Source organism: Grus americana, chromosome 6 (genome assembly GCF_028858705.1).
Source record: "Grus americana isolate bGruAme1 chromosome 6, bGruAme1.mat, whole genome shotgun sequence".
In the NCBI taxonomy this organism is placed as follows: domain Eukaryota; kingdom Metazoa; phylum Chordata; class Aves; order Gruiformes; family Gruidae; genus Grus; species Grus americana.
In genome coordinates this window covers 23343945-23371266 of record NC_072857.1, presented here as the reverse complement: position 1 = coordinate 23371266, position 27322 = coordinate 23343945, and the positions used below count along the sequence as shown (strand labels likewise).

General features: G+C 36.0%; 2 protein-coding genes across 9 annotated transcripts in view; one reads left to right on the top strand and one right to left on the bottom strand.

The window, feature by feature from the left end:
- Window positions 1-11896, top strand: part of LOC129207952 (neurabin-1-like) — a 65742-nt gene extending 53846 nt beyond the window's left edge. For 5 of the 8 annotated variants that reach the window (XM_054829828.1, XM_054829826.1, XM_054829825.1 and 2 more), the window contains 3 exons: window positions 3792-3908; window positions 8795-8983; window positions 10393-11896. In XM_054829828.1, the coding sequence (XP_054685803.1) occupies window positions 3792-3908; window positions 8795-8983; window positions 10393-10560 (474 nt within the window). In that variant the 3' untranslated portion in view covers window positions 10561-11896. The remainder of the gene's footprint in view (window positions 1-3791; window positions 3909-8794; window positions 8984-10392) is intronic. The other 3 variants (XM_054829830.1, XM_054829831.1, XM_054829832.1) reach the window with 3 other exon arrangements.
- Window positions 11897-12506: 610 nt separating this feature from the next.
- On the bottom strand, window positions 12507-27316 carry PDK1 (pyruvate dehydrogenase kinase 1). Its single transcript, XM_054829331.1, has 11 exons — window positions 27184-27316; window positions 23712-23853; window positions 22161-22232; window positions 21372-21556; window positions 21004-21093; window positions 20623-20700; window positions 18544-18620; window positions 17752-17850; window positions 16689-16799; window positions 15440-15553; window positions 12507-15311 (listed from the first exon to the last, which is right to left on the bottom strand). The coding sequence occupies exons 1-11, from the start codon at window positions 27299-27301 to the stop codon at window positions 15171-15173; spliced, it is 1227 nt and encodes a 408-aa protein (XP_054685306.1). The 5' UTR covers window positions 27302-27316; the 3' UTR covers window positions 12507-15170.
- Window positions 27317-27322: the final 6 nt, after the last annotated feature.

The window sequence follows — 27322 nt, the reverse complement described above, 5'->3', positions numbered from 1 at the left end:
TCTAGATCTTACCAGATTGGGTACTCTCTCTTCCTTTCCACATTGACTTGAAATAATAGCCTTTTCTTCTCATCATTGTATACTTTATCCAAGCTGATTATCACTTTAGCCTTCCAGCTGGTTTCTTGCCTACTGTTTTAGTTTTTCCTTCTCATGCTCCAGTATGTAATTGCTGCTTGCTGGTCTTTCTTTTCCTTAGTGCCAGTTGCAAACCAGCAGCTGGAAGAATAGACAAGTCTTCAACTATATCCCTGCTTTGTAAAATGGTAGAAGGCTGACCCTGTTAAAGAACAGATTCTCATATATTAATTGATCCTAAAATCATACTCGGCCTCTCCGAAGTCAGGCTGGTTTTACTTTGCAACATTTGGAGGCTTTTATAAAGATGGTAATGTGCCAGTAGCTACTGCTCAGGATGTCTATTTCTAGATCTTAACCTGCAGTTGATCCTGAAGTCTGCACTACAATAACAAGGCTTTTGCTGGTAAACTTCACTATGAAAAGGCATGAAAACTGAGAAAGAAATGTGCTTGACCACTCAGCAGTGAGTCTTGCTACTAAAACAACGTAACAGCAGGGATAAAATCATCTTCTCATAATCCAAGGAAAGAGTGCTCCTTTTATTATGTCCGTAATATTTTCTGCTTTTATGTTTGTAGTATCCCATATAATCAGGTGAAAGCATTTATTAAAGAGCAGGTAGAAGTAGAAATTCCGAAATAAGAACTTCGTCATGTAAAAATATCTAACTGTTGTACTGAGTCTTTCGCATCATGTATAATTTCTGTAGTTGTGTTTTAATATTGATGGTGTAAGGAATTTAATTAAATTTAAACTGTTTTTTGTTTCTGCAAAATTTGCCTCTTAAAATTGCTGCACCTAGAAGGATTTTGTTTTCTTAAAATAATACTGAAGTTAGTCTTAAACTTACTATAATTTCACAAAGTAATGAATCAACTTCTTGTTGCTTGTGAAAAGTAGAAACACAAGAACTAAAATCCTGTGATTGGAGTGTTTGCAGACTACTTAGCCTTATGAGATTTCTGTATCACACAGTTCTTAAATTAGTCCCTTTACATAATATGCCCCTTGATTTAGTTCCATTCTCTGATATAGTACAAATGCATACATACTCTTTGTATTCATTACTTAGCTTCTGTAAGCTTGTATGCAGTGTTTTGTTTTCACTGCAAGGAAGAGCACTGTGTTGTAAACTATTGATATTCTAGTACCTTAAGTCTTGAGAAGCATACCTATAAAACCTCTTCTATCCAAATTCTGTGCACTTCAAGAATCAAAAATCTTTGCAACTGGTTCTAAATCCTTAAAAGGAAATTGCTACTTGTTTAACCTGAATAGGGGCAAGCGAAGGAGAAAACATTACGACTGGTGCTGAGATGCTTTACTTCAGCTATATTTTCGTCGTATTTTTTCTCAGGTCTTAATATTTTGCTCAAATATCATCCTGTCTTTTTTTTTTGGTACAATTTTTTTTCTGAATTGTTCTCAATTGCTCTGCAAAGGTAGAAAGAGTGAACTGAAGGTGGCTAAAAGAAAAGCTACTAAATAGATTTTCAGTTTGGATTGAAATTAATTTGAGAATTGATTGATGGACAAAGTATTCTTTTGTTTCTCGTAGTACGTTTTACATCTAAAAGACTGAAGAAGTCCCTAAAATATAATGTAATTAATAAAATAACCTACATGGTAAATGGAACACCATTTTTCAGTTATGTACAGTACCATATTCCATGAAAAAGTAGCAGGAAAACTCAAGTTGTGGTTTGGGGGTTTTTTTGTTTGTCGGGTTGTGGTGGTGGGTTTTTTTCTTGTTGTTTTTTGTTTTTCTTTTTTTTTTAAGACTGGAAATGTGTATCAGTAATTTAGGGCAAAAGAGAGTGCAAAGATCAAGTATCCACCCCCAAAACAGAATAATCTAGAAAATTTAAGAGTTCAGATTAAATTGAAATCAGAACGCAAATACAGAAGTCATCAGTGACGACAACTGCAAAACTATAGTTCTTTTATAGGAGCATAAGTTAGTGAAGAAAAATGTCTTAAACATCAGCTTAATTTAGGATCTCAGATTATGTATATAGGGATATGGTATGGCATCCTTACAAAGTATAGTTAGTTGGTGAGAGATTTAGAGAAAATTAGAGAAAATAATGGTAAATAATTGCATACTGATTGTAGGCAACAAAGAGTAGTGCTGAGAAATAAATTTTAGAAAGGCAAAAGTAGGAGGCATGCTTTTGGCAGAATTATTTTTCACTCACTTAAAAAAAAATAGTGTAGACATCAGGATCTGAGTTGGAAATGGAGGTAATCAAATTAGAAAGTATTCTGGGAAATGTGCACATCAGTATTCTTTAGAAGCATTTTCTTACCAAACCAGCTGTGAAGTTTTCAGGTATAGCATCTGGGGGGGGTGTTTCAGAGTCTGCAGCTGAGTCACAGGCTCTGAGGTGACCTGCCTGAGGTCTTACACCTAGTGTCTGCTGGATAAGTTTGAACCTAGATCCTGCTGCTTTTAGATGCTAAGGTGGGTGTACAGATCCAAAAGCTTCCTTTAAACACAGACTAAGTGTAATAACAGAATGTAAACAGTAAATGCTATGAAGATTCCATGTTCTTTCAATATGATAGCTCTTCCATTAGTCATATTTCTAACCAGAATTTTACTTTGTTATGTAATTTTAAAAAAATTTAAAGTACTTTATTAAAAGAATAAATTTGTCAAAATATTCAGAATATTTTTTTATTTTGAAAATAATTTATTCAGCCTATCAAACTGCATAATTACTTATATATAGATTTACAGCGTTAAACCATTTTTGGTGAAGACATCAAGTGATTATTTAACTTCTAAAATGTTCAGCTTTAGTGTTTTTTACAATATTTAGTACTTTAACTATAAAGATTTTACATATCTTGATACAGTCCATTTGTTATAAAAATTCTTCTAAAGATATTTTACATCTATGTGGTATTTCTCATATCAAGGTAGTGTTCAGATGACATGATTCTGTGCCTCAAATGGAGCCACCTCATGAACAGCAATACAATACAGTATCTTAAATCAGAATTTAAAGTTTTGGGAAAGCTTGTCCTTAGGCAAGCTCTGTATTGTCTATTCATGAACTAACTTAAACCCTGATCTGCAAGCTGCCAAAAGCTCCTTGCTATTTCAATTCTCAATGTACATTAGGCAAAGACAGCCTGTTTGTTTCACTGTTGATGCAGTGGTTTGAATGTGGGCAACTATGAAGTCTAAACCTAGTTCTTGTTTTTAGAAACTTTCTAAGTTATGGGGGTACTTCTGTGTCATGGGAATCTTAATAACCATAACAATTGGGACTTTTATTTTTATCTCACTATCAGAACAGCACCTTCTGAAGCACATTCATAGTGCTTGTGTAGGTTTCAGCATGAGTAATTCCACCAACTGAATCTTAAATTGCTTCTCCGTATGTGTGGTGTGCCTGCTGAAAGAGTGGCCGCATGTATTTCTGTATGTACTTCAGCACAATTTCAGGTTATGACCGATTCTCCACACAAGGTGCCCTTATTGGAGATACTGCTTCAAATTTGTTGTTGTGTTTTCAAATTCAGAAGTTTAACAAAAACAAGTGAGATGCTCGATGTAGTGAGCGCATTTCATACATGATCTAAAGATAACTGAGTCATAGTATTTCTTTTTACCAAAAATCAAAATTACTAGAATGTCACCTTATGACCTGCTTTTCCAAGGAGTGAGTTAATGAAACGTTATTTCCACTTGTTTGCAGAGTAGAATTGTCATAGATGATACATACCATAGCAAGCCAAGTTGTGAACTTTCAGGGTTAGTGACAGAACCAAATCTGTCAGGTCGTTCACACACTTTAACCTTCTCTTCAAATGAGGTGAGTTTCAAAGTGTGTATATGTGTCTTGTTGATGTTGTTGTTCACACTACAGCATGTTTAGAAACAGATTTGTGTAATGTGAAACTAGATGGCTGTTTCCATATTTTTAATGTTGATGAGCACTGTAAAGTATCCTAAGCTGTTACTGAACTAAGGACATGGACTAGTAGATGCCATGTTAGCCTTTGTGTTCTGAGCCTAGTTATATCATAAAAAATGGAATGAACTCTCTCTGATTGAATTGCAATTTTTAATTTTAAATATAACACCTTTCTGTTCCACTAAGTTAAAGCAACTTCCTGGGTGAATGAAAACTGGAGTGGTTTTGACCTTGCCTTCACATCAGTGCAGGTTTGTCTTACCATAAAATTTAATCTAAATTAAATTAAAAAAACACAAACAAGCACACACAAAAATATCCAAAAACAACAACAGAAAACAAACCAAAAAAAAGCCACAGAATGTAGTGGTTCTGATATATAGGTAGAAACTAGATACCTGAAAGTCAGTGTTCATTCCCCTGGAAAACTAACTCCTTTGCCTACAGGTGAAACCTGAAGTCTACACTTTGGAAACATTCTGAGATATTGTCTCATTTGCTGTTTGACTGCTGGGCGTCTTTATAAATTAAATCCTTTATAGACTAGGAGTCATCATTAAAAGCTGAATTAGGACTAGTCAAACTGATAGTGATAATGTTTGAAGAAAAAACCTAAATGCTGGTTCACGAATGTGGGACTTTGTTATTAGCTATCTTAAAGCAGGCTTTGATGAAAGTCTTAAAATATTCCAGTAGTATGTAGAAAGTCAGAGCAGGCTTACAAACAATGCTATAAAGATGAAATCGCTAACAAAGATCTGGGGTGTCAAAAATCATATAACTAGTTTACAGGTTTCAGTAGTGGAATATTTTTCTTGAGTATTTTTATCAGTGATGACAGTCATCGGTCTAATGAAAACCAGAGGAACTCCAGTTAGTATGTGCTCCTTGCAGTTTGTTAAATGGAATGGTTCATGAAGGCAATAAGTGTTTCTGAAACTTTCAAGCAGCATATAAATCATAAGATTTTAGCTAAATATCTTCTTGAATACTGTTCTTTGATCAGTCTTACAACTTTTATTAAACTACTGGTTCTAAAACTCAAACAAAAGTTGTCTATTACTAACTGCATGTGTAAACTGATATTTAAACTTTTTTTTGTTGTAGATGAGTTTGATTGTAATGTTGTCTCTAGTTCATATGTTGCTTATGCATATGAGCAATGAATGTTGTTTTGTACCTTTTCAGTAATTACATTGATTATCAGGGTCTGTTCTGAGAGTAATGATAAATAAACTCTGAGCTGTTTTCCCTTTTGGAAAGGCTGTGTGTGTGAAGACAAATAGGTAGTTCTATTCTTGGGGTTTTTTAATGAGTACAACACACTGAAGTCTAGGGAAAAAAGTAACCAATCTTACAGCAATTTTGTATATTTCAAATCCTTACCTTAAGCTTAAGCAAGTAGAATTTCTGTCTGGTGCTTGTTGTTTGGATGGGTTTATGAATACCCAGCAGGGATCATGCTAGCCAGTGTAACAACCCCTGCTTTCAGAGGAATGGGCTACTACGTGCTGCCCTAAAAATCCTGGAATTGTTGGAAGAGTAGAGATGGAAACACCTCTGAAACCTAGACGGGAGCAGCACTGCAGAGTCTGTCTCTGCTGGGCAGGTACTCTCAGGCACTTTGGGGAAGTGACTGTGTGGTGAGAGGTTGTTAGAGCCAGCTAGTTAGAGCAAAGGCACCTCCACTCACAGTTGGTTAGCAAGCTGGCTGGTAATCCCTCCTACCTATTTAAAGGTTTTAATCTGTTAAATGCTGTGATGGCATTTGTTTTCTTCTTGGGTTTTGTATTTTTATCTTTAAAGCCTTCAGTATTTCTGTACTTGCTTTCTGAATCACCTGCATTTTTATGCAGGAGCATATGGTTTTCTCATGCTTCCATACCATATAAGTAGTTTTAGTTCTGCTTCTGAATTTGCAGCTGATTTTTTGTGTGTGCGTGGTGGCTGTTTTGAGGATGGTAACTCTGATGTACAAACAGCTTGGGACAGCCCTTCTGTCTCTGGAAGGACAGTAGACAATTGAGAAAAAAAAATTATGTAGAGGTGTTGTTTAATGACCAATAAGCATTACTCAGAAATAAGTGTTCTTCATCTTATTCTTCTACACTTTTCACTTTCCTATTCACATTCTTAAAAAATAGTTACAGATATACTTTTCCCTTGTACAGTAGTGAAAAAATCAAATTATACAGGATTAAATATCTTCGTGTTCACCTTCACTTCTGTGAGGAAATGATGTCTAAGTGTTTTAGCACAGATTCAATTTCTGGTACAACTTCTGGTTTTAGGGTCGTGTCATTAGCAGCATGAAGTAGGAGGAGTTTGTTAGCAACTGGTGATGCAGGAAGCCTAGACTGGAATTAGTAGTTCATTCTGGAGGACTCCATGGTACAGTCTGTTAGCTGCTCTAAGCTGTGCTGCTTGGATGAACTGGTGCAGAGAGCCCCTGAGATTCTGTCGAGGGTCTGCATTCCCCTGGTGAAATGAATGAATCTGGGCCTCTTTATTTAACGGGAGTACACCTTCTTCAAGTACATGTACTCTGAAATTATAGAAGTGAAGTTGTTGCCTGGCTAGTACAGATTAAATAAAACTAGCGAGTGAGTCCCAATTGGACTAAAACGTTTTACACATTTCCCAGTGTAAAGGATATATATGGATATAGATATACACACATACGAAAGGATAAAAGTAGATATGAAAAATATGTACGTGGCAATACAGATTTTAGTATTTCTTGCTGATGATAGACCACACGTGACTCTGAGATACAGGTCAAACTTGAAATGTAAAAAGTTTCCCCTTTTTTGTGTATTATTCATGAACATTTGCTAGTACGAGACAAAATAAAAAGCTACCTATATATATTTTGTACTACAATATCAGGTTGAGGAGTACTGTTATCTAAAATTATTTAAAATAAATGGGTATTTTGAAATTCCTTTAGTAATTTATAAGATGAACCTTCTTTCTCTGTGCGAAGCACTTCAAGCTTGATAGCTTGGATAGAAAACTCGCCATGCCCTGGTTGTCTTGATACAGATGCTGTATAGAACACTTCAAGCAAAACCTCTTCTAGAGCCCTTTGCTGCTATTTTGTGAAAATTGCTATTCATTCACACATCAGAAGGTGGATGTGTTCACACTTGTTATATCTACATAAGCATTTTATTTTGGACTACGAGTTAATTTTTGAAGTAAATCTCCTGATTGTCCCCACTTGCCTGACATTGATTCATCTTGGAAATCAAATCAGATGTGCTCCAACAGTGTTCCTGGTGCATTCCAGCTGCTAGTGGCCATTGAGTCTGTGTGACCGGATGAGTCACTTTTCACTTTTTGGAAGTGAAAATCCTTTGAAATGCTTGTAGTATGGATTTTAGGACATCAGCACAAACTGTTCTGCTCTACAAACTTGTTCCTATCTATCTGCACTACCTCCTAATGTAACCACTGTCCTTGTTTCACAGACCAGGGAAAGCAAAACTGTTTCTAATTACATGTAGTCCTCTGATACATCAGAAATTTAAAATTGTATTTGTGTAACCTCAGACATATGTTCCATGTTACACTCTCAGATCCAGTTTACTGTATGATTGGATCATGTGACAGGCCTACATCTCAATATCTTTCACTTGTAATCGCCAGAACTATTTTGTTACATTCAATCAACTCTTCCAAATTTTTCGTCAAGGGAGTTGGATTTTGTGAGATTGCTCTGGTTGGGAGCTGTAGTTGTTCACTTGAAACTTACAGGGTCACGTCTGAAATCCATCACTAGAAAGATGCTTATTTCCATGTTTTCTCTTTACAAATGACATGCATAAGGCTTGCTGGTGAAAGTGTGCATGCTTTCTGCTGTTTTGCAAATATCTCTGGTAAGTAGTGGAAGCTGCCTAGTGGAGCAGTCTGTAAGTCTATTGCAGCCTGTACTCAATCATGAGCTAGCGAGAGATCATTTTGGATAGTTAATAAAACTTCAGGTAACTCTGATGTTACCGATTCAAGTATCACACTAGAATTTCTTCTGTACAGACATTGAGCTCTGTTTTATGTAGTTTTTCTTTTGTGATGAAGTAATAGAGTGCTTCAGGATGAACAGCAGTACCTTTTTCCCCTCAGAAGCCAACTGAAATTGAAGCAGGGAGCTTCAAAAGCTCTGTGAGCTGGCAAAGTCAATTTTCAGTGGAAGGCTACAAGCTCTTATGTTTCTCAAACGGTCTTCTACTAGGCAGACTCTTTAAAATGTTGACATGATGGCATTAGATGAAATAACAGTCCTCTCTTTTTAGAAATGCACCAAATTTAGTCAAACTATACCTGGAACTGTCACCAGATTTGCTGATTATTAGAATTGCTTTTATTCTGGATTTCCTTCACTTTAACAATAATGAGTAATACAATTGAAGTGCTACTTGATTCTTCTTGATGCTGTGTAAGGCAGTAGCTAACAGTAGGATTGAGCTACCTTAACTGACTGATTGAGGATGTCATTGTTAAGACACATCATATTCAATCACATGTTTTGTTATATAATTTCTTAGAGAAAACCATTTATGTTCTCTATTTCTGACTTAGTTTGTGTTGAATGTTGTAGTGTCCTTTTGTTTATAGCAAACTCCTAGGCAAACTGACTATAACTGTGATCTCAAGAACTTAAGTCCTTTTGCAGCTGGAGGATGTTTTACAATGCATTTTGTTAATCAAACTCAATTAGCAACTGGAATTCAACATATAGTCAAGTAAAACATTACTTATAGTGACTTTTTTCAATTGGTTAGGGATTAGATGATGAATTTACAACAACAGGAAAACAAAATCAATGGCACAGTAGACCTATTTCTGAATGGACCACTCAGCAAGTATGCCACTGGTTAATGGGAATGAACATGGAGCAGTATATTACAGAGTTCACAGCTATGAACATAGATGGACAACAGTTAATGCAGCTCGACAGTGAGAAGTTAAAGGTATGTGAATATCCCAGGATAGATTTGTAACAGTATAAATTTCACTGCTTATTCAGACATATTTTTTACCTACAAACGCTGCTTTCCTGTTTTCATGACTTTTTATGGGATAGAGTTTTGCTTTTGAAAAATGAGGACTATATAGTTAGATGAGAATTTAGTAAATGATTGTACAATTAAAGACAAGCTGGTTTTAATTGGAAAAATACCAAGTATTTCTTTCTTGTTTGCATCTTGAGAAAATCAAAGTAAGCATAATTCCCTTGTACAGTAGTGAAAAAATCAAATTATACAGGATTAAATATCTTCCTGTTCACCTTCACTTCTGTGGAGTTCAATCTCAGCATAGGTCCTATCAAAACAAGACCCGGCCAATTCAAATGCATAGAATTGCAGGATCCGGTTTTAGAAATCTGTTTCTTCCACATGTCCTATTCAAATGGGAAGGCTAAAATCCTATCTGGTGACCTTTAAATGTTTTTGGTTTTTACTCCTGCTGAAAAAATCTAGTTTGAATCTTTCTTTTGAGCCTTTTCTTGTCATTTTACATCTGGAAGCTGCGTGGTATGTATCCTTTCTAGTGCCAGTAAACTTTCAGTTTTTCTTTCTTGTTAGATTATCAGACTGCATTTTGGACAGGCAAGATGTCTATTCTGGCATAAGGCAAATTATTGTTAATGATCAATAGTAGGATTTGAATGTTTTAGGGAGGGAATAAAAATGTGTCTAATGTCAGTCTCCAAAATACACCCGCTTTTTAGAATAGATGTGCAACACTAAATGTCCTGTATTTTGTTAAGTAAGTATTTCCTTGGACACTGAGGAAATACCTGTTACTGGTCTGTCAAATGACTGTCTCTGTCTGGGGAACTGTGGATGTTGATGCCTGAAGTTCAATTTACACCTAACGCCATTCGGAGCTCCATAGAATGCGAGGCGAGTGCTGTCTGTAACTTGGCATCGGGTACTGCCACCTGCTGATCAAAAATCAAAGTGTACCATCTACTTACTGAATACACTTTTTAATAGTACACTTTAAAATCCTTAATATTAAAAATTAAAGAGTAGTTACTGAATATAAATTCCTCTTGTATAAAAAGAGCTAGAAAAGAGAGAGACTACTATTATTATGCTATTTGCTGGAAATACTCAGCTGTCTACATGTTTGGAAAATGCAAAGAGAAGCTGTTACTTCACAACCGAACAAGAGTAGGCCCTTGTTTCCTTACTTTGTGACCAGATGATCATTTACAATGCTCTTGAAGATTTATGTCCTTATTTTTCAAATAAACAGACTATCTTGCAGCAAAGTGAATAATGCTTTCTTAAACTGTTCATGCACAAGTACTGTTCACAGTGCTGTTGGAAAAATTAATAATGAGGTATTTTATTTTTTCCCCCTCCTAAAGGCTTTGGGAGTCTCCAGTCAAAATGACCGATCAACAATAAAGAAAAAAATTAAGGATATTAGAAAAACACAAGAAAAACTGGAAAAGCAGAAGGAAAAGGTTCAAAAGAAGGAGAGAGAAGTTCGCAAGACTGGCAGAGTGGTAACCACTCTTGAATCAAGCTGCTAAAATGACCATTTTATTTTAGCGCAGACTTGCTTCATCTTGAGGAAATTCAGCAGATTTGTATATAATTGTACAATTGAGGGAGGAGGGAAAGTGCAACAGTTTAACATGGTAGGTGTTTTTTTTACTTTTTAATTATGGTCCCTCCCTATTACAACCCAATAAAATGAAATTATGTTTTCAGTGTTTTTATTCCTAGTTGACTCTGCCTGTACTAATAGACAATAATTTAACTTTCTGCCTTAAGTAATATTTGTGCTTCTAAGACCTCACATGCCCTTGTCATTGAAGTTGATGTTTGTGAAAAGTAGAATACTGTATTAAAAATCATTCCAATAGTAGTCAACTAGCATTTGATAGAGTTGAATCTGATAGAGGGACAATAGAAAAATCCTGCCAACAAGTTCAGTCTGTGACAGTCTGTTTATCTGTTGCCACTAAAGATGTATAGTAAAAATTAAGTTTAAGAAAACGGTAATGTCAAATTAATTTAAAAAGAAAGCATGTATTTCAAATTTATGGATTATTTTGTTTAAATTCTTGTATTTCTGGGATTTTCATTCAAAGTTCACTGTAGTAGCACATTGTTTTTGAATTCTGTGTTGGAATTTACTGAGAAAATAACAAGAAATATTAAGTAATTTTCACAAACTACTTACACTAAGCATAATATTTTCTGTACACTACCCATATGGTGTTGGGACAAGGTTTAAACCTATAAATAAGATCTTTTTTAACCTATTTTTCCTAAATAATACATAGTTTTATAGATCTATGCTATGAATAAAATCAATTTGCAATACATGTATTTCTCTTTTCTACCTGCTACAAGATTTTTGCGGACCAAATTTATATATTTGCTAATTTTAAACTATACTGTTTTTCAAACTTAAAATACTGAGGGAAGAATTGTAGGAAAAATTATCACTGAAGCACTGGGTTTCTGCATTGTATTTAAATGGTCAACTGTAGACTACGGATTATTTCTCTTTAAAGGAGGATTTGATTCTCAGAATAGTTTAGAACATGAAATGGTGTTTTGTATATTTACATACTATATTTTCTAGAGATGCTACAACAGCACTTCCTTTGATTAGATTATTCCAGAAACATAGACTAGTTTAAATATCAGTCCACCATAGAATGGACTAGAACAAAACTTATGTAATTCGTTTATGTGGACCAAGTTCTCCTTTAAATCTATGGACTGTTTTTCATTTTAATTAAATGAATGAACTTCACTGTTGGTGTTTCACAGTTGTTATTTTTTTGTATAAATGTCTTACGAATTTCAGCAAAAGCACTGCGTGGAAATGCTTCTGCACACTATGCATTTCCAAAATAAAGTTTGAAAATCTTGGTAATAATTACTTCTAAAAAGAGGTTCAATTTTCAGTTTTGTGCATTAAGAAACAATGCTTTGGTCATGATTTAACTTATTTACTTTGTTTCCAGTAGCTTTGAGTTTGTACTCCAAACTTACAGACCTTGAGTCAGAGAGGAATGCTGCCCTACTGAAAAAAAGAGAAGGGAATTAGAAGTATGGAGTGATCAAATGCTTAGGACCACACACGTAAAACAACCCTTCGATTACTTCAGTCAAGGAAGTTTATTTCTCAGTTAAGTGCTTTCAGCTAGAACAGAGAATATTGATACAACCGTGTATTACCTTCTCCCTTTAAGCCTACTGAACTGAATGTTTCACCCTATGAAGAATTTTGTTTCTGAGGAAGGAGACTAGTGGAAATAATGGTTTCAAAGGTCTGCTAGTGCAGAGCCATTGTAGTTAAATGGGGGCCATAGCAGGGATGATCAACTCACTTGGCACCTGAGCATAGGAACATCGATTATCACAGACCACAGCATTTAACATCTGTCAGATGCTAAATGAGAAGGCCGGCTCCACGAAACTAGCTTAATACAAAGCCACAAAATCACCCAACTGAAAGTTTCATTTTTAAAATAGTTTTAATGAATAAATGTAGTGATTCTTTCAAAAAATTAAGTTAACACAAACCAAGATTAACTTTACAGTGCAAGATTGAGCTCATTCGCATACAAAACTATTAATCTCAGCATTTTGATAGCTAACCTAGTACACTAATTTTCTACAGTGATTCACTTCAACTTAACCAGTGTGCTAGCAATGACTTCAGTACAGTAATGAAAATATTAAACCACAAAAATTACCTTCTGAACTACTGTTTAAATCAAGAGTAATCAAAGATCAAACTTGTAAGTAGGGTTAAACATGGCAAACAAAAATATTACTACATTTGTGTTTTTACCACAATCATTCGGGGTGATAGGTGAGGAGATAGATACAAATTACACAGCAAGTTGTTCTAATAATCAGAATTCAATCAGTAGCTAGCTGAGAGCATGAAAGAGGTTTTATTTCAATAATACCATATGAAATACTTTAATAGACTTTCTAGAAAACGTGTGTTAGCTTTTCTTCGGAAACTTCTCTTGTAGTTCTCAGATACTACTAAAATCAGTTCAATTAAGTTAGTTAAGCACTTAAAACTTAGCGTAAAAGCTAGAATGTTCAGCTTCAGTGTTAAGTCTTTAAAATCATAGAATCACAGAATGGTTTGGGTTGGAAGGGACCTTAAAGATCATCTAGTTCCAACCCCCCCTGCCATGGGCAGGGACACCTTCCACTAGAAGGTGTAACTTCCAGCTTTAGTTTAGCAAAAGCAATAGCTGCAAGCATTCCCTCTAACTTTTGTACAGGCCCCATTTTACAATATGTGACATTTCTCACATACATCCTCCTGCAGGGTTGAAGAACAGCAGCTATAGTTTCTCCTCACTTGTAGCCATGCGGATTGAAAGGTGTGCCAGTCACCACCTCACAGCTTTGTAAAGAAGAAAAATAGGGACCTCTCAAAGTGCCCACAAGCTTGAGTGGAGCAGGTAACTCTACTGTTCTGGTGGCAATTAAGCTAGAGCAATCCTCCCTCAGAGTGTCAGTTTAACTCTGTGTATAGCTCATTCTGTAAATCACTCCTTTTACAGTGACCTACATTAGCTTGACCAGGGTATAAAACCATTTTATTGTTTTGCAGAACTAGACTAGGGAGGTAGCAGCTGATAATCTTTACTTTGGCTCAGCTACAACCAGAATAGCATGATGTCGTGTCTAACGTACTAGCTATTACCTTCTCTTGTGGTATCTCACCTTCTGTCTGCTCTGTGCAGAGCTAGTAAACTAGCAAAATTTAGGCTTATTTCGGAGTGATTATGCATGTCTGCTGCAGTACAAAAATCACAGAATTACATGCAATGAATTAACTGAGAAAAGGATTTAGTTCTCAATGTCCTTAACTGCATCACTCCTAAATGTTCAGGAGTAACAGGGACTGAGGTGCAACATAGATGTATATGATTTGAACAAAGCTGGCACAATAGGCATTAAAAAGTTGAATCCTTTATTTAAAGGACTTTGTACCTGAAATGTAATATTCATTCCCCTCTCTATCTTCACCAGTATGTTTTGACAGTTTGCTTTGACTGATAAACACATTCTGCTTACCTTATTTATGTTATAGTGTGACTTCCATTTACTACATAAATGAGGCCAGAAGCACATCACAAATACAAAGGTATTTTCAAAACCTGTTAATTCCACTTTTTCTTAAATACTCCTGAGAAGGTAGTTTCTATTGTCCAAATAATAGAGATGCCCTACTAAGGGCAAATTTAAAAAAATCTGTTTATTAAAATAGTTCCATTTAACAGCTGTAACCTGACATACCCCAGAGTCTGAGATCTTACTAGGGCTAGAACATTGATACTGCATTTTGGTATTACCTACAGAAACATAAGCAAATGCAAGACAGCATATCTTTACCTACACAAGCCAACACTATTTGCTAATTCACAATGATCATAGCAAGATAAATTTTTCATGTGTATTAAATATTCACATTACAAACAAAGAAATATGACTGATACCACATACCTGAGATATATTATGCCAGTGGTAGCAGCTAGAACTGATTTTTAATTTTATTTTTTTTATCCCTACAGACCTAAGTGTGATTTCTACACCTGCAGAAAACCTTGATGTAGGCAAGGTGTGCAGGCGATATATCTAACTTTGCAAAATTAGGCATGCTTAAGATAAAAGAATAGAAAGTGCCATACAGGTGCAAAGATATAGCAATGAACTCAATATTTCTTAGATGAGTTTTTAATTAATCTGTAATACTGTGTAATGGAAAAACACTCTGGCGAGCTTTTTCAATAGTTCTATTAAAACAATTTTGTAATTATATGCATTAATACATTTCTCACCAGAGATTATATAGATTGCATTAGTCCCTATAAACCCTGAAATTACTGCTGCCTTGATTTAGCAACTGAAAGTAGTCATAAATAGACAGTGGAACAAATTAAGTTTGACCTTCTCACTTAAGAGTATGTACAGGTTTGCAGTTTTTCTTGGGTTTTGTTTGTGGGGGGTTTTTTAATTCCAGAAAAGAGTTACTCCATTTAAAATTATTTTCATGTTATCATATGTGGCTCAGCATCTTGGAGTAAATCAGGTCTTTTAAATTCCCTTTACAGACATATCTACTTCTTATGAACTGTTGAGGAGAAAGCTATATACTGCGAAAAGTAGTCATGTCTTTTGGCTCACTGCTTGGCACACACCAATCATCTGCTTCATGGTTTGCTTTATAATGTTTCCAGGCTGCTTTGTTATATACGGGGAGTCTTTCAATTGATTCTGTTGATAAGGCCTGTAAGTAGAGAAGACTGTAGCTGATGATTCTTTTCAATCAAAGTTATAGTAACAGAACAAGGAGTTCCATTATCAGTCAGATTAGAGGTGCTGATAAATTTAAAATGATAAAGTGTTACATCATACCTTTATGTAAATAACTGCATCTGTACCATAGCCTTCTAAGGAATACAGTTTCAGGTCTCCTTGGAAGTACTGTGCATACAGACGTGATATGGGTAAGCCATAACCAAATCCAGCCTGATCCAGGAGAAAAAGTGCATTTTCATTAATGCATCAATCAGTGATGTTTTCTGTTTTAGCTTAGTAGGTAAACAGACAAACTAAGCATGATGTTTGACAGTAAGAGAAGAAGCTCAAATGTTAACTACTGCGCCCCCCAGAAACAGAAGAATGCATGGATGATTGTGATTATGAGAAAACTTTTATTCCTTTGTCAGGCAGGGCTGCTAGATAACACTTCTTGTATTATGGTAGCTTTTTCAAGAAGAGATGGCACTACCAGAGAAAACTATACTAACTCTGTCTTATGCCTCATGGAGCTGCTAATCTTAAGAACACTGAGTACTTAAATAAGATACATTTATATAAAAAAGGTCCAAGAAGCAATGTCTGTGAATTTGTAGCTTATACGAAAATTATATCAAGCCCTGTCTGCAGTAGCAGGACATAGCCCTGACGTGTTAAGTATAATTTTTTTTTTATCTACTAAATTTTAGAGGTAATCTCTCGATGAACGTACACAACACCTCTCTATAAAGATCTAGTGTTTAATGAGTTGCACAGTCATCTAGCTGCAGAACACTACATACATTTAAAAACCACATTTTGAATGATGCAATGCAAGGGTAAAATTCAGGAAAGCTGTTCAGAGCTTCTTACTGACAGAAGGCTTTATTTCTTTTGCATCTATTAAGTTCACACGACACCAAAGTAGATTCTTAGTATGCCCTGTCACATCTGCGTACTTTCATCCTTGCTGGGGGATGGTACAACCGACTACACAGTACAAATGAAACTGTGGACTTGATCCAAAATCATTGCTACCATTATTTTTCCTTTCATTCACTGGCCACAACAAGAAGTCAGAGTCCTGTCCTTACTGCAGTACATACAGCGTAGCTAAGTGTTTTGCTTGAGGTAGCTGATCTTTATATTTGGTAGAGGAAAAACAATCTTGAATAAGTTTAAATAATTTTTAGGATTTTATGCAATTTTCCTTTTATTTTCAGAAAAATATTTGAATCAAGCTATAACATCCAAATGGTGATACTCATTGTATCTATAAAATTAGTACTTCATAGCTTTGGCTAAATGGTTTCTTTTGTGACAATTCAACATATTCAAGATGACAAAGTATAAAAGATTTGCATACCAAAGGTGTAGCTCGTGACGTCTCAACACGTGGACGTGGTGCTGTTGAATACATGTAGTTGAATAGTCTGTCAATTTTCCTCATAGGAACACCTCCACCACGATCACTCATCTGGAACAAGAAGGAACATGTAGCATTCCATCCCTGAATGCATTTTTATAAAAGACAGCTTCTCTCAAACAATTACCCAGAGAAAGTTCAGGTAAAACTTAATATAAAGTTGTCCCTATTAAATTAAGGCTTTTCTTAAATTCTCATGTCTAGCTACAGCAATGACCAGAGAGAGATGAATCCTTCCCTTTCATCCCTTATCCAAACCATTTAAATAAAATACTACCATAAGAAGCATTCATAATCTTTTAGCAGCAAGAAAATTCTACTTCAATTGTGCATTGCTTTTATCTTGTTCATAACTCAGTTTTGTCTGAAGTCAGTATCTATACCTTTTAGCAAATGCCAGATTCTGTGTATTTTTATCTTTATTCCTCAGGAATACTGCCAGTTAAAGACAATCTATTAAAACCTGTTACTGAAAGAGTAAGTCGGGAGAGTTGTTTTACTACCATTTAGTTAGACTTATGAAAAGCCAGTGCTGGCAGTTGGTCTTTGAAATCCAACACGGATGTTGTACAGAAAAAGAATAAATTACTCTGCAAACTATACTTCAGGGAGTTTTGATTTGCATGGAATATACAATGTTTAATTCCCTTCTTTTTCATTTGTTTCACACCTGTATAGCTCTGTCATTGTCACACACAAAATGCTGATAGTACAATTGTATAAAGATGCTACTTCATTTTTAGTCATGGTTGCTTATAAGCTAGGCGAGACGTGAATGTGACAAAAGCATAGAATTCTATTGCAGAGCCTTCAGTGTGACTGCGCAACCTCTTAATGAATTTCCTACTGATGCAGTATGTGAAATTCCATAATGGTCTTGTTACTTACTACATCACCACTATTGTTGGAACCAGATCACCAGCCAAAGTTAGTAATACTTTGCCTGTGACAGGGAAAAAAACTTAGTCAAAATAACCTTCAAAATAATAAAAAAAGTTGGTACCTTCACGGTTAAATCCTCATTTCCCAACGTGACATGTACATGAATTGGAGGATAAATGCATCGATCAGCATTATGTTCCATGGTGGCTCTCATTGCATTCTGCAATTTTCAAGTACAGCTTAAATCCTGTTCTTACTGCTTTGTATATTATCTTAAAACATCAATTTAGGAAAGTTATTTTTATCACATATTTCAGAATCAGAACAAGTATATATGGTTTCAGAATAGGGTTTTTTTAGTATTTCTGGCTTATTCAGTATCAGTATTTATATAGTTTATTAGAATACACAGACTTCAAGTCTTTTTTTTTTAGAACAAACATCTGAATGTTTTATTTGTAGAAATCTTTATCATGCATAGTACATGCAATGTGACACAAAAATCAAGAAAAGTCTAGGATTGAACTGCTTGAGGAAAGCTCTATAGGACGTGTTGCACATTATACCAGATTTGAAGTTGTCCCAAAATTTTCTATCTTATTCTCACTTGCTTTATTAATTAATGTCTTTATAAATTTTAAGATTTTTTGACAAAGCTGTCTACTTAGAAGGTGTCAGATGTATTCAGTGGCTAGGCAAAGGAGATAAATCTTACAGAGCTGTTCATTTTCTATGCAGTTAGTTACTGTTTGTCTAAATAGTACAATTTAGGTTATCTTCCTGCAATCAAACAGCAAGAGGTTTGCACTTGCAAAAACACACTGCGCTCTATAATTAGTTCAAAAAGTCAAACAAATACAATCTCACTAAACAAAGATATATAGAAGAATTGTGTAATGGTAAGTGCACAGACCTTGAAAAGTTCAAAAACCATGTGATAGAGATGTGATGGCACATACACCACTTGCATGGGCTGTCCTGGTGATTTAGCTGGAAAAAAAAAGAGAGTGTAAATAATTAAATAGCAAACTAGGTATCTTTATCCCCACAGTAATTCAAAATGCATACTTGTATTGTTGAGAGAACTTACAAAAGAAGGAAAATCTGAACAGAAATGTTTTGATAAGGTGTATGTTAATCAAAAACCATACTCAAGATTTTCAAATGTGCTTGCTGCTTTAGAAATTAATCTTAAAAGCCACTGTAGCATCACTGATTAGGGCATATAATATGTGCTTTCTAATACCTATGAGAAGATTATCATGAAGGTAAGAACCAGGCTCTTCAGGTGGTGGGAGAACAAGAAACAGTGAGCGTAAGATGAAATAACAGAGGTTCAGACTGGATATAAAGAAAAACATGACAGTTACCATCTCTGGACAACCTGTTTCAACGCTTATGTAGTCATCATCCTTGGAGGATTTGTAAGACCAAACTGGATAAAGCCCTCAGCAACCTGGTCTGACCTCGTAGCTGTCCCTGTTTCGAGCAGGTCAGGCTAGAAACCTCCTGAGGTCCCTTCCAACCTGAATTACCATATGATCCTATAATGCACCAAATAGTAACTACAGCACACCCTGGTTTTGGATTTAGAAATTAGCTGATTTCTAACAAGAAATCTTAACAAAAAATATATAGACAATTCTGTCCATAAAACTGGTATAGAAAATGTATCATAGGAACATGTTCATTGTATGAAAAATTAAGGAAAGGTTGCTCAGAAAATTCTGCTGGCTCTTAAGGTTCTCTCAGTTCAACAAATTAGTAATTTGTCACTGGATTGTGTTAGTGACCAATGCTTTATGAACATAAATGTTGAATACTAGGGATGTCAAAAGATCTAGAACATGTTATATACCAGTAAAAATGAAACAGGGGGAAAAAAACCAAACGATCACACTTTGAAATATGTCGGGTTCCTGTCCTCAAGTTAACCACTTCCCTCCATACCTCCATCCCCAGATCCCATGCCTAAGGTTTAAATAATGGTCTCCACACTCAGCTGTGGGCAAGGAATGTGCATTTGGCCTGGATCAGGTTTAACTCACCTTCACAATTCATTGAGCAAAAGGTCACGCTGTTTATAAAAACTGAACTATTTGTTCTGGCTTCTGGAGGACATACAACATTAAATGACCCCCTCAGTACACAGCATGAGCTAGCATGACTGATAGTTTCCTACAGTGTTTTTAGTATCATGCAGAGTGGTAAACCCTTTAATCTAGATACAGAATGCCAGGTTTTGTACAGTAGGAAGAAAAGATCTGGAATGTGTGGTGAAGGCAACACTTCCTTTGCCTTTAGCTTCATAGGCTAAGTTACTGTGGTTGCACTTTGGCTTTTGCAATTACTTGTAGAAGCGATTTTGATTGCTTGTTTTTGTAGGTCTGTCCAAACTTGGCATTTAGTATCTTGAAAAGTACTCTAATGAATAATGTCAGAAAGGCTCTTCAGCATTCAGCACGACAACGATGACAATAGCTGACCTCTGAGTTCATAGCAACACAGTTGTAAACTGTTTTTTCAAGTCACAACCAATGGGTTCAAATAATTTTTACCATGACTTGAGTGTACTATATCTAATTACAACGACAAGAACATGATAGAATTAGCAAGAGAAATTAGAATGACATGTTTAGTATACATCTTAAAAGTGTCACAAGAAATGCAAGAGAGGGTGAGATGTAACAGACAGTGTAGGGTGAAGACATACAAGAAACCTTAGGGAGGGAAGGAGGCTGCTAAAATCTGTTATATTAACAGCTGTAGTGTCAAATTTTTTTCTACTGGTTTCAGTTTTCTAATTAAAGGGAGGAATAGGGAAAGCTTTCTGCCAGATTAAAAAAAAAACCCACCAACCAACAACTGTTTATGACAGCAGATATAGAGAACACATTATATGAAAAGAGAAAGGAGAACATTTCACCACCAGCTACTTTAGAAGAAGCCATCATTACGTTCATCATTATGTTATGCTTTGTCCCATACTCACCATTCAACTCTTCAAGGATGAGTTCTGGAGAGCTCATGTAATATAAATCACAAAGTCTCTTGGCACTTTCATAGCCATCTATAATAAAACCACAGAAAGTTACATTTCCCCCTCCAGTTTTTGGGGGTTTTATTCCTCCATTACAGTTTGCCAAAAAGAGGAAAAAAAATTGAAAACACTGTGCACGGTCAGGAAGATTTTGTATTTTCTCACAAAAAATAGGAAAAGTGACAAAAGTGTATTACAGTTTAATATTAATTGAAACTTCTGCTCCAGGTAGGAAAGAACTAAACAGTATACGAATATCAAGATGTGTATTCGTTCTCAGTATAGACATTCATGTCAGTTTTCAGGATTCTTGTTCTTATCTGCTGAATTTACCTCTAATAACTTCAACAACATTGCAGCTAGGATCAATGCTTCCAATGTGTTTTGGATGAGCTGGATTAATTTTCCCACCAAACAGTAAAGCTGCCAAAAAAGAAAATATTATTTAATACTCCATATAAAATGATTTTCGTTTGTGTCTTCAGTTTCCCTAATTAGAAATTTATAGGCAATCTTCACCATACTTGAAAGCCTATTATTAATAAATATTTCAAGAATTGTATTAAGGAGTTTATAAATAGGAAGGCAAATAGTGTACTCCTAAGAAGCATTTAAGTACATATTAAGCACTTCAAAATGAAAGGAAAATATACTGACATAGTGCAGGTATCATTTCCCCTCCTTTCAACAATGGCACTTACAGTGTTGATTAAGGAGCATTCTAATTGAAATGCGACTCATGTAGAAACGGTCTAAAAAATACTGCACATTCTGTGAGGTCACTGGATCAATGCCAAAGCTTTCCTTGTACTCTGTTACTCCTTGAGCCATTGTAGGAATTACATCATTGTGTCGATTCCGGATTTTTATCACAGTATCTGTAAAACTAAAATTAATACATCATTAGTATTTCACTTTCAAGTGAATTTAATACTTTGGCAAACAGATTATCTGCCTACAAAAATGAAGACTGTTATGTACAGAAATATCATGGGTCTGTCTATGGCAATAAGAAGACAGGCCAGTCTTTATAGCATATTTCAATCAGTAATCAACCATTATTGCTTATTTATAAAATTATTATTTATTATCTTGATTACTGCCAAGAAAAAGATAAAACTGTGCCAACCACTTTCATGCAGATCATCCCATGCCTGTCAAATAGCAGTTATGGTCAGCCAGCAATGACCAAACCTACTCTACAAGTGAAAAGTTCTTTACATCAGGTCCATCAAGTAAGGAATTGCTAAACATTTGGTCAAATTTAACATATTCATAGCTTCAGTGCAACAAAAAAGCCCCAACCAAAATAATATGGCATGAAAGTGCTTTGTTTCATGTTTTAATGTACTCTCATTTTAGGGACAGGGGGTGATGTTACTGTAATTCTTACATAAAGATTGGAGATAGCTTCTTAAACTATTGTTTTCTTGCCAGTCCTTCTACATAATATTAACATAATATTAATATATGTGACACCATATCCTTACCTATGAATAGCCCCTGAATCTTCTGAACTTTTGTCCTTAAAGTCAAGGATCTCCTGAAGACTTTGGACATACCTTTAAACGAAAGAAACATGACAAAGACCAATTCTAATATGCCTCCCCAGATCCCTTTGGTTAGCAATTTATGGTCTTCCAAGGTTGCTTGTTTCCAAATCACTGTATTTGATATATCCCATTGACCTATCCCCTGCGAATTTTGTTAGATCCTTATGAATCTATTCATGATGTTTTCTTCCAAAATTTCCAGAGCAATGAATTCCACAATTTAATTAGAATGCATAAAAGATCTTCCTTGTGTTTTAAACCCAGTAGGTGATCACTTATTTGCAGCCCCAGCTAGTTCCTGTTATTAGAAAATCTTCCCAGCTTGTTCATGATTTAAGTATTTCTGCCATCTCTTTCCTTAGATGTGTATTTTCCAAGCTGAAGAATTCTATTTGGTTTCTCCTCACGTAGAAATTGTTCCAACCCTCTGATTATCCCTCTTGGTCTTTTCTGTTCAGGATGGAGTGACTAAAACCGCATGCAATTCAGAGGAATAATGGGCTAACGCAGCGGTACAATTATATTCCTCCCCATTAGTTACTTAGTTCCTAACACTATTTGCCTTCTCGCCCATCAACTGACATATTCAGAAAAACATCCCCAGTAGCATCAAAATTTCTTTTTCCATTGCAAACAAGCAAGCGTACAGGGGGAGGAGGTTCCTCTCTCTGCTCTACTTTGCATTTGTCCAAGTGGAATTCATTTCCCATTTGATCAATGTCATTTAGTAGCATGAGAATTTAAGCATTCGTGCTTCATTAAGAACCATCATCTTCATTGATAGCTCTTTTTATATTCAGTCATCTCATCAATCCTACTTATTGACTGGCAGATTTTCTGTTCTCTTAACTTTAAAATCCTTTCCAGATAGCCATGTTTCTTTAGCACTTGCCAAGCAATTTCTTTGTTTTGCTTTCATCTTACAAAACTCTGTGCTTATGTGTAAGTACCTTACTTGAAAGCAAATTTTACTTTTCAAAGGGTATCTTTTTTATTTTAGTAGCCTCATATTCTTTCTGTTAAATATGGCTTTGGGAGCTTCCTATTGCTCTTTCTTCATATTTTCTACACCTTTGCTCTCTATCTGCAATAACCTGTCTTTTAAATGGTTTCTACTACGTTTTGCAAGCATTTTGTGCATTAGCCTGCTTCTGTTAGTTTCTTCAACTAGCTTCTTCATTTTAAGTAAGTCCCTATTAAACACTGTTCTGGTGGATTTTGTGTTTTCACTGAATTCTATACATGGCTATCTGCAATACTTAATGATTTTTAATTCCCTTGTGGGTTCTCTAATTGCTCATAAAGGGTTTTTTCCAAGTCTGTAAATTTAGTTTCTGATTTATGTTACATTGGGATATTTACTCAGTCTAAATAAGTGATGTTCATGTAACAAGCACATGAAACGTTCCTTCTATAGAAGAGAATGAGTCGTTCCTCTAACTTGTGTATATGCAGAAGGTCACCCTTAGAGGTACAAAATGTACTTACCAGCTCTGCACTAGCTGAACTGAAGGTGTTCTGAGGAGGTTGTCTGGAAGCAGGCTTATTTCCTTCATTATGTTTGCCAATCTCACAGGCAACTCTTGTCGCAGAAACATAAATGAAGTCTTTTCACAAGCATTTTCAGACCCTAAGACCAAAATAAAGATATGACAACATCAGAATAAAGTCAGTACTTATGGTAGAGAACTACACAAACTAACTCTTACTTTCTTGCATAAGAGGTCTGTGGTTTGGTTTTAAAGTTGACTCAGCCAGTCTGGTAAGCCAATGTTTCTTTCATGGCAGCAGCCCACTTGTATTTCAAAATATAAACTCACATTGAAACCTACCAGCCCTGTTGTGATAATGAGAATCTTCAATATATAAAGAGTAACTAGTGCAATAGTTGCAGACCCATACCATTCAACTCAAATGTTGTTTCTGTCCATGTACATTGTTCATTTTATTTGCAGCAGACATTGACTGTAACTAGCACTGGTCAAAACAGTATGTCATTCTGAGCATGCTAGAGAGGCAAATGAAACCAAACCAGCACAGGAAACTATTTGTGGGAAGGATGCTTGAGAAAGTGTCATGGTCCTATACACCCTGCTTGATCACTGACCTTACTGAATTACCATAGCTCATATTGGAACATTTTCAGAAAATAAACTCTGTAATATTTATCTCATTTTCAGCTAGATCTCTTGCAGTTTAAATTCACTGTCTTACAGGAACAGAAGACAGATGAATGAATTCACATGAATACTGAGAGAGAAATGAAAGTAGGACAGCTACTGTGCTTAGTCATTACAGCAGTAGTTCTCTCATAATTTCCTTTTTTAATTTTTTTACATTTTTAAAAGCTAGAAGCTGAATTACTGCACCTGTTGATAACTAACCTGTCATTTTATAAGTACAGGTGTCATCTGTGTGGGTGTCAATTAAATTAGGTTAAGATAATGAGGTTATTAAGATACAGACCTAAATTTACTCCCATGATGCTTGTTCTACTAGGTGAGAAAGAAGGGTGTGGAGTGGGGAAGAGGCATAGAAAGGCTGTATTTTATTCTCAGCCAGACTTGAAGAGTGTCATGTAAACAGTACCTGAACTTACTAACCTGTTCGTCTGCTGCAGTGAAGTACACACCTCAGGCTTGGTGTTTTGCAACAGGTAATTCCTAAAAAATAACTCTGGTGTTTCTGCTCAGTTCACCCCTTCCATTTGGCAAGCGGGAGTTGGGGAAGAAGATTAAAGGAAGGGACATAGAAAAAGAGGAAGCTGGGAATGTCTTAAACAGGAAAAATCTTTACCAAATTGAAATGGAGTAGATTCATTTAATGCATCCAGACTCAGATATGTCATAAACTACAGTTAACTTTGTAAAAAAAGTGAATAGCTTACAAGAAATTCTTCTCCAGAGACACCAGTATTATGTGTTGTCTACACAGGACCTCTGCCCAGAAACCTCTCATTCTTAGCCCTAGTCAGATTGCATTTCAGGCATGACTTACTGGCCTTTCCCTTTTCTCAGGTAAAACTCCATGAACAAGTCAGACTGAAGGTATTAGAATGTGAAGGTAATCTTCAAATGCCTCATATAGTAGGCAAATGACATTCCACAAATTAGGGTTTTTTATCTGGAGGCTGTATCTTTTGCAATCCTGGCTCAAATATGGAAGACAACTTAGTGTAAGCAAGACCTCAGTGAAGGGGCAAATGGCTTTCTCCCTGTGCAGCTATAGTCCATCTATGCAAAGAATGGGTAAGACTCCTACAGAAAACACTGTGCACTTATAACCCAAGATATGACTGATTTATATGATCCAGACCTAAATTTGCTTATTTCATTTGCTAGATTGATAACTGGAGGAACTAGAAACAAAGTTTTGTTTGGTGGTTTAAGTTAGCATTACCAGATTTTATGATTTCTTCTTTGACTGTTCTCACTCTAGCAAAGGGAGCCAAAAAAAAATCCCCAATGAAAACACCATCAGATTATAATGGCTACAGAATGTCTTACAGACAAATAGTTTCTCAGTGTTGCACTCCACTCTTTTTTTTTTTTTGCCTTTGTTATTAGTTTTTACTATATTTTCTTCAATTCTTAAGCAAAAGAGAGGAAAAATATCAAAACACAAAAAATGAGGTTTCAAGATTATATTTACCATACATTCAGGTACTAACAGCAAAAAAAGTAGCCTAACTTTTGACATGAGGAAATACTGTACCTTGAAAATAAATACTGGTTTTAAGGTATGCATTATTTTATTGATATTTTAGTGGTAAAACAATACAGGTCAAAGCGAACTCTGAATTACAAGATTCTTTGCTTAAAAGTATGGTAGCAACAGAATATATGGTGGGGTTCCTGTACAAATCTTGAGTTTTAAATATTGGATACATTTTATTGCAATGTATGAAACATTGAATAGATGGATGTAGTGACAGGATAGTTAAGAGAAACTTTTCTTTGTAAGTCTTCCTACTTATACTAGGTCTGGGGTTCTAGGCTTAGTTTAGTTATGTTTTACTTGCAAAAACATAAAAAGCAATACAACTATTAACTAGTTAAATGTTTATACACAACATTTACCCACACAAGAGTGCCTTGGGTACAGAAACAGAATGTATTATAGTACAGCTCCATCCCCAGGCTTTGAAAAGGTTTCTCAGTATGACTTACAAGACCTTTCTTTCTCTGTGTAGTCTTTGCTTGGAAGCAGCACAGAACAATTTCTGTGATCCCTTTTGTTTCCAAGCAGTCAAACCTGGGAGCATTACAAATGGTTTTAGTGTGGAATATAAGACTGAGTATCTTGTTACCAATTTACTCATTTTCAAGGCTAGTAACCCAGTCCTCCAGGATGGCTCTTAGTATTTGTGTCCTGCTCTTTCTCTCACACATCTTCTAAATCCACAACATCCGAGTAAGGTGTTTTTGTAGGGCACAGACATGTGACCAAGCAGAGGTGATGATTGTTTTTGCTCCCCGGCGCCAGCTGAGCTCAAACCGTTGTTGTGTTTGGTATACCTTAAAAGGTTGCATGCTGCTAGCTTGCAAAAGGCTTAACAAATCTCACCTTTCTGAGTCACTGTATTAACAGTACCAATTGCCATAACTGTCCCCACCCTCTACCCCAACACTGCAGGTTTTGCAAAGGGGGGAGGGAACCAAACAAAAAAACAAACTACTGCTGTATTGCCAAAACCTGGAGTTTTCAGCTGAATTTCAACCTTGCCACAGTTCCAGCCTCTGGGGAAGGAGCTAAGCGGGCTCCCTTCTCCCGGCAGGAAGCAGAGCCTTTCTCTGCCCAGGAGGACGGTATTAAGAACTGATAAGCAACAGCAGGGGCACGCGGCAGCGCTAACGAGGGGGGGAGGAAGCTCGCGGCCGCCCCGCCCCACTCCTCACAGGCACCTGCGGGCAGCGCGGCGGGCCGGGGCCGGGGTCAGGGTCAGCTCGGCGGGACTCACCGAAGTCCAGGAACTGCTTCATGGAGAGCGGTGAGGGGGAGAAGCGCGAGTAGAAGTCCACCTGCTGCGGGATGCTGCCCGGGGAGGCGCCGCGCAGCAGGGCGCGCAGCAGCCTCATGGCGCGGCTCTCGTCCCCTCT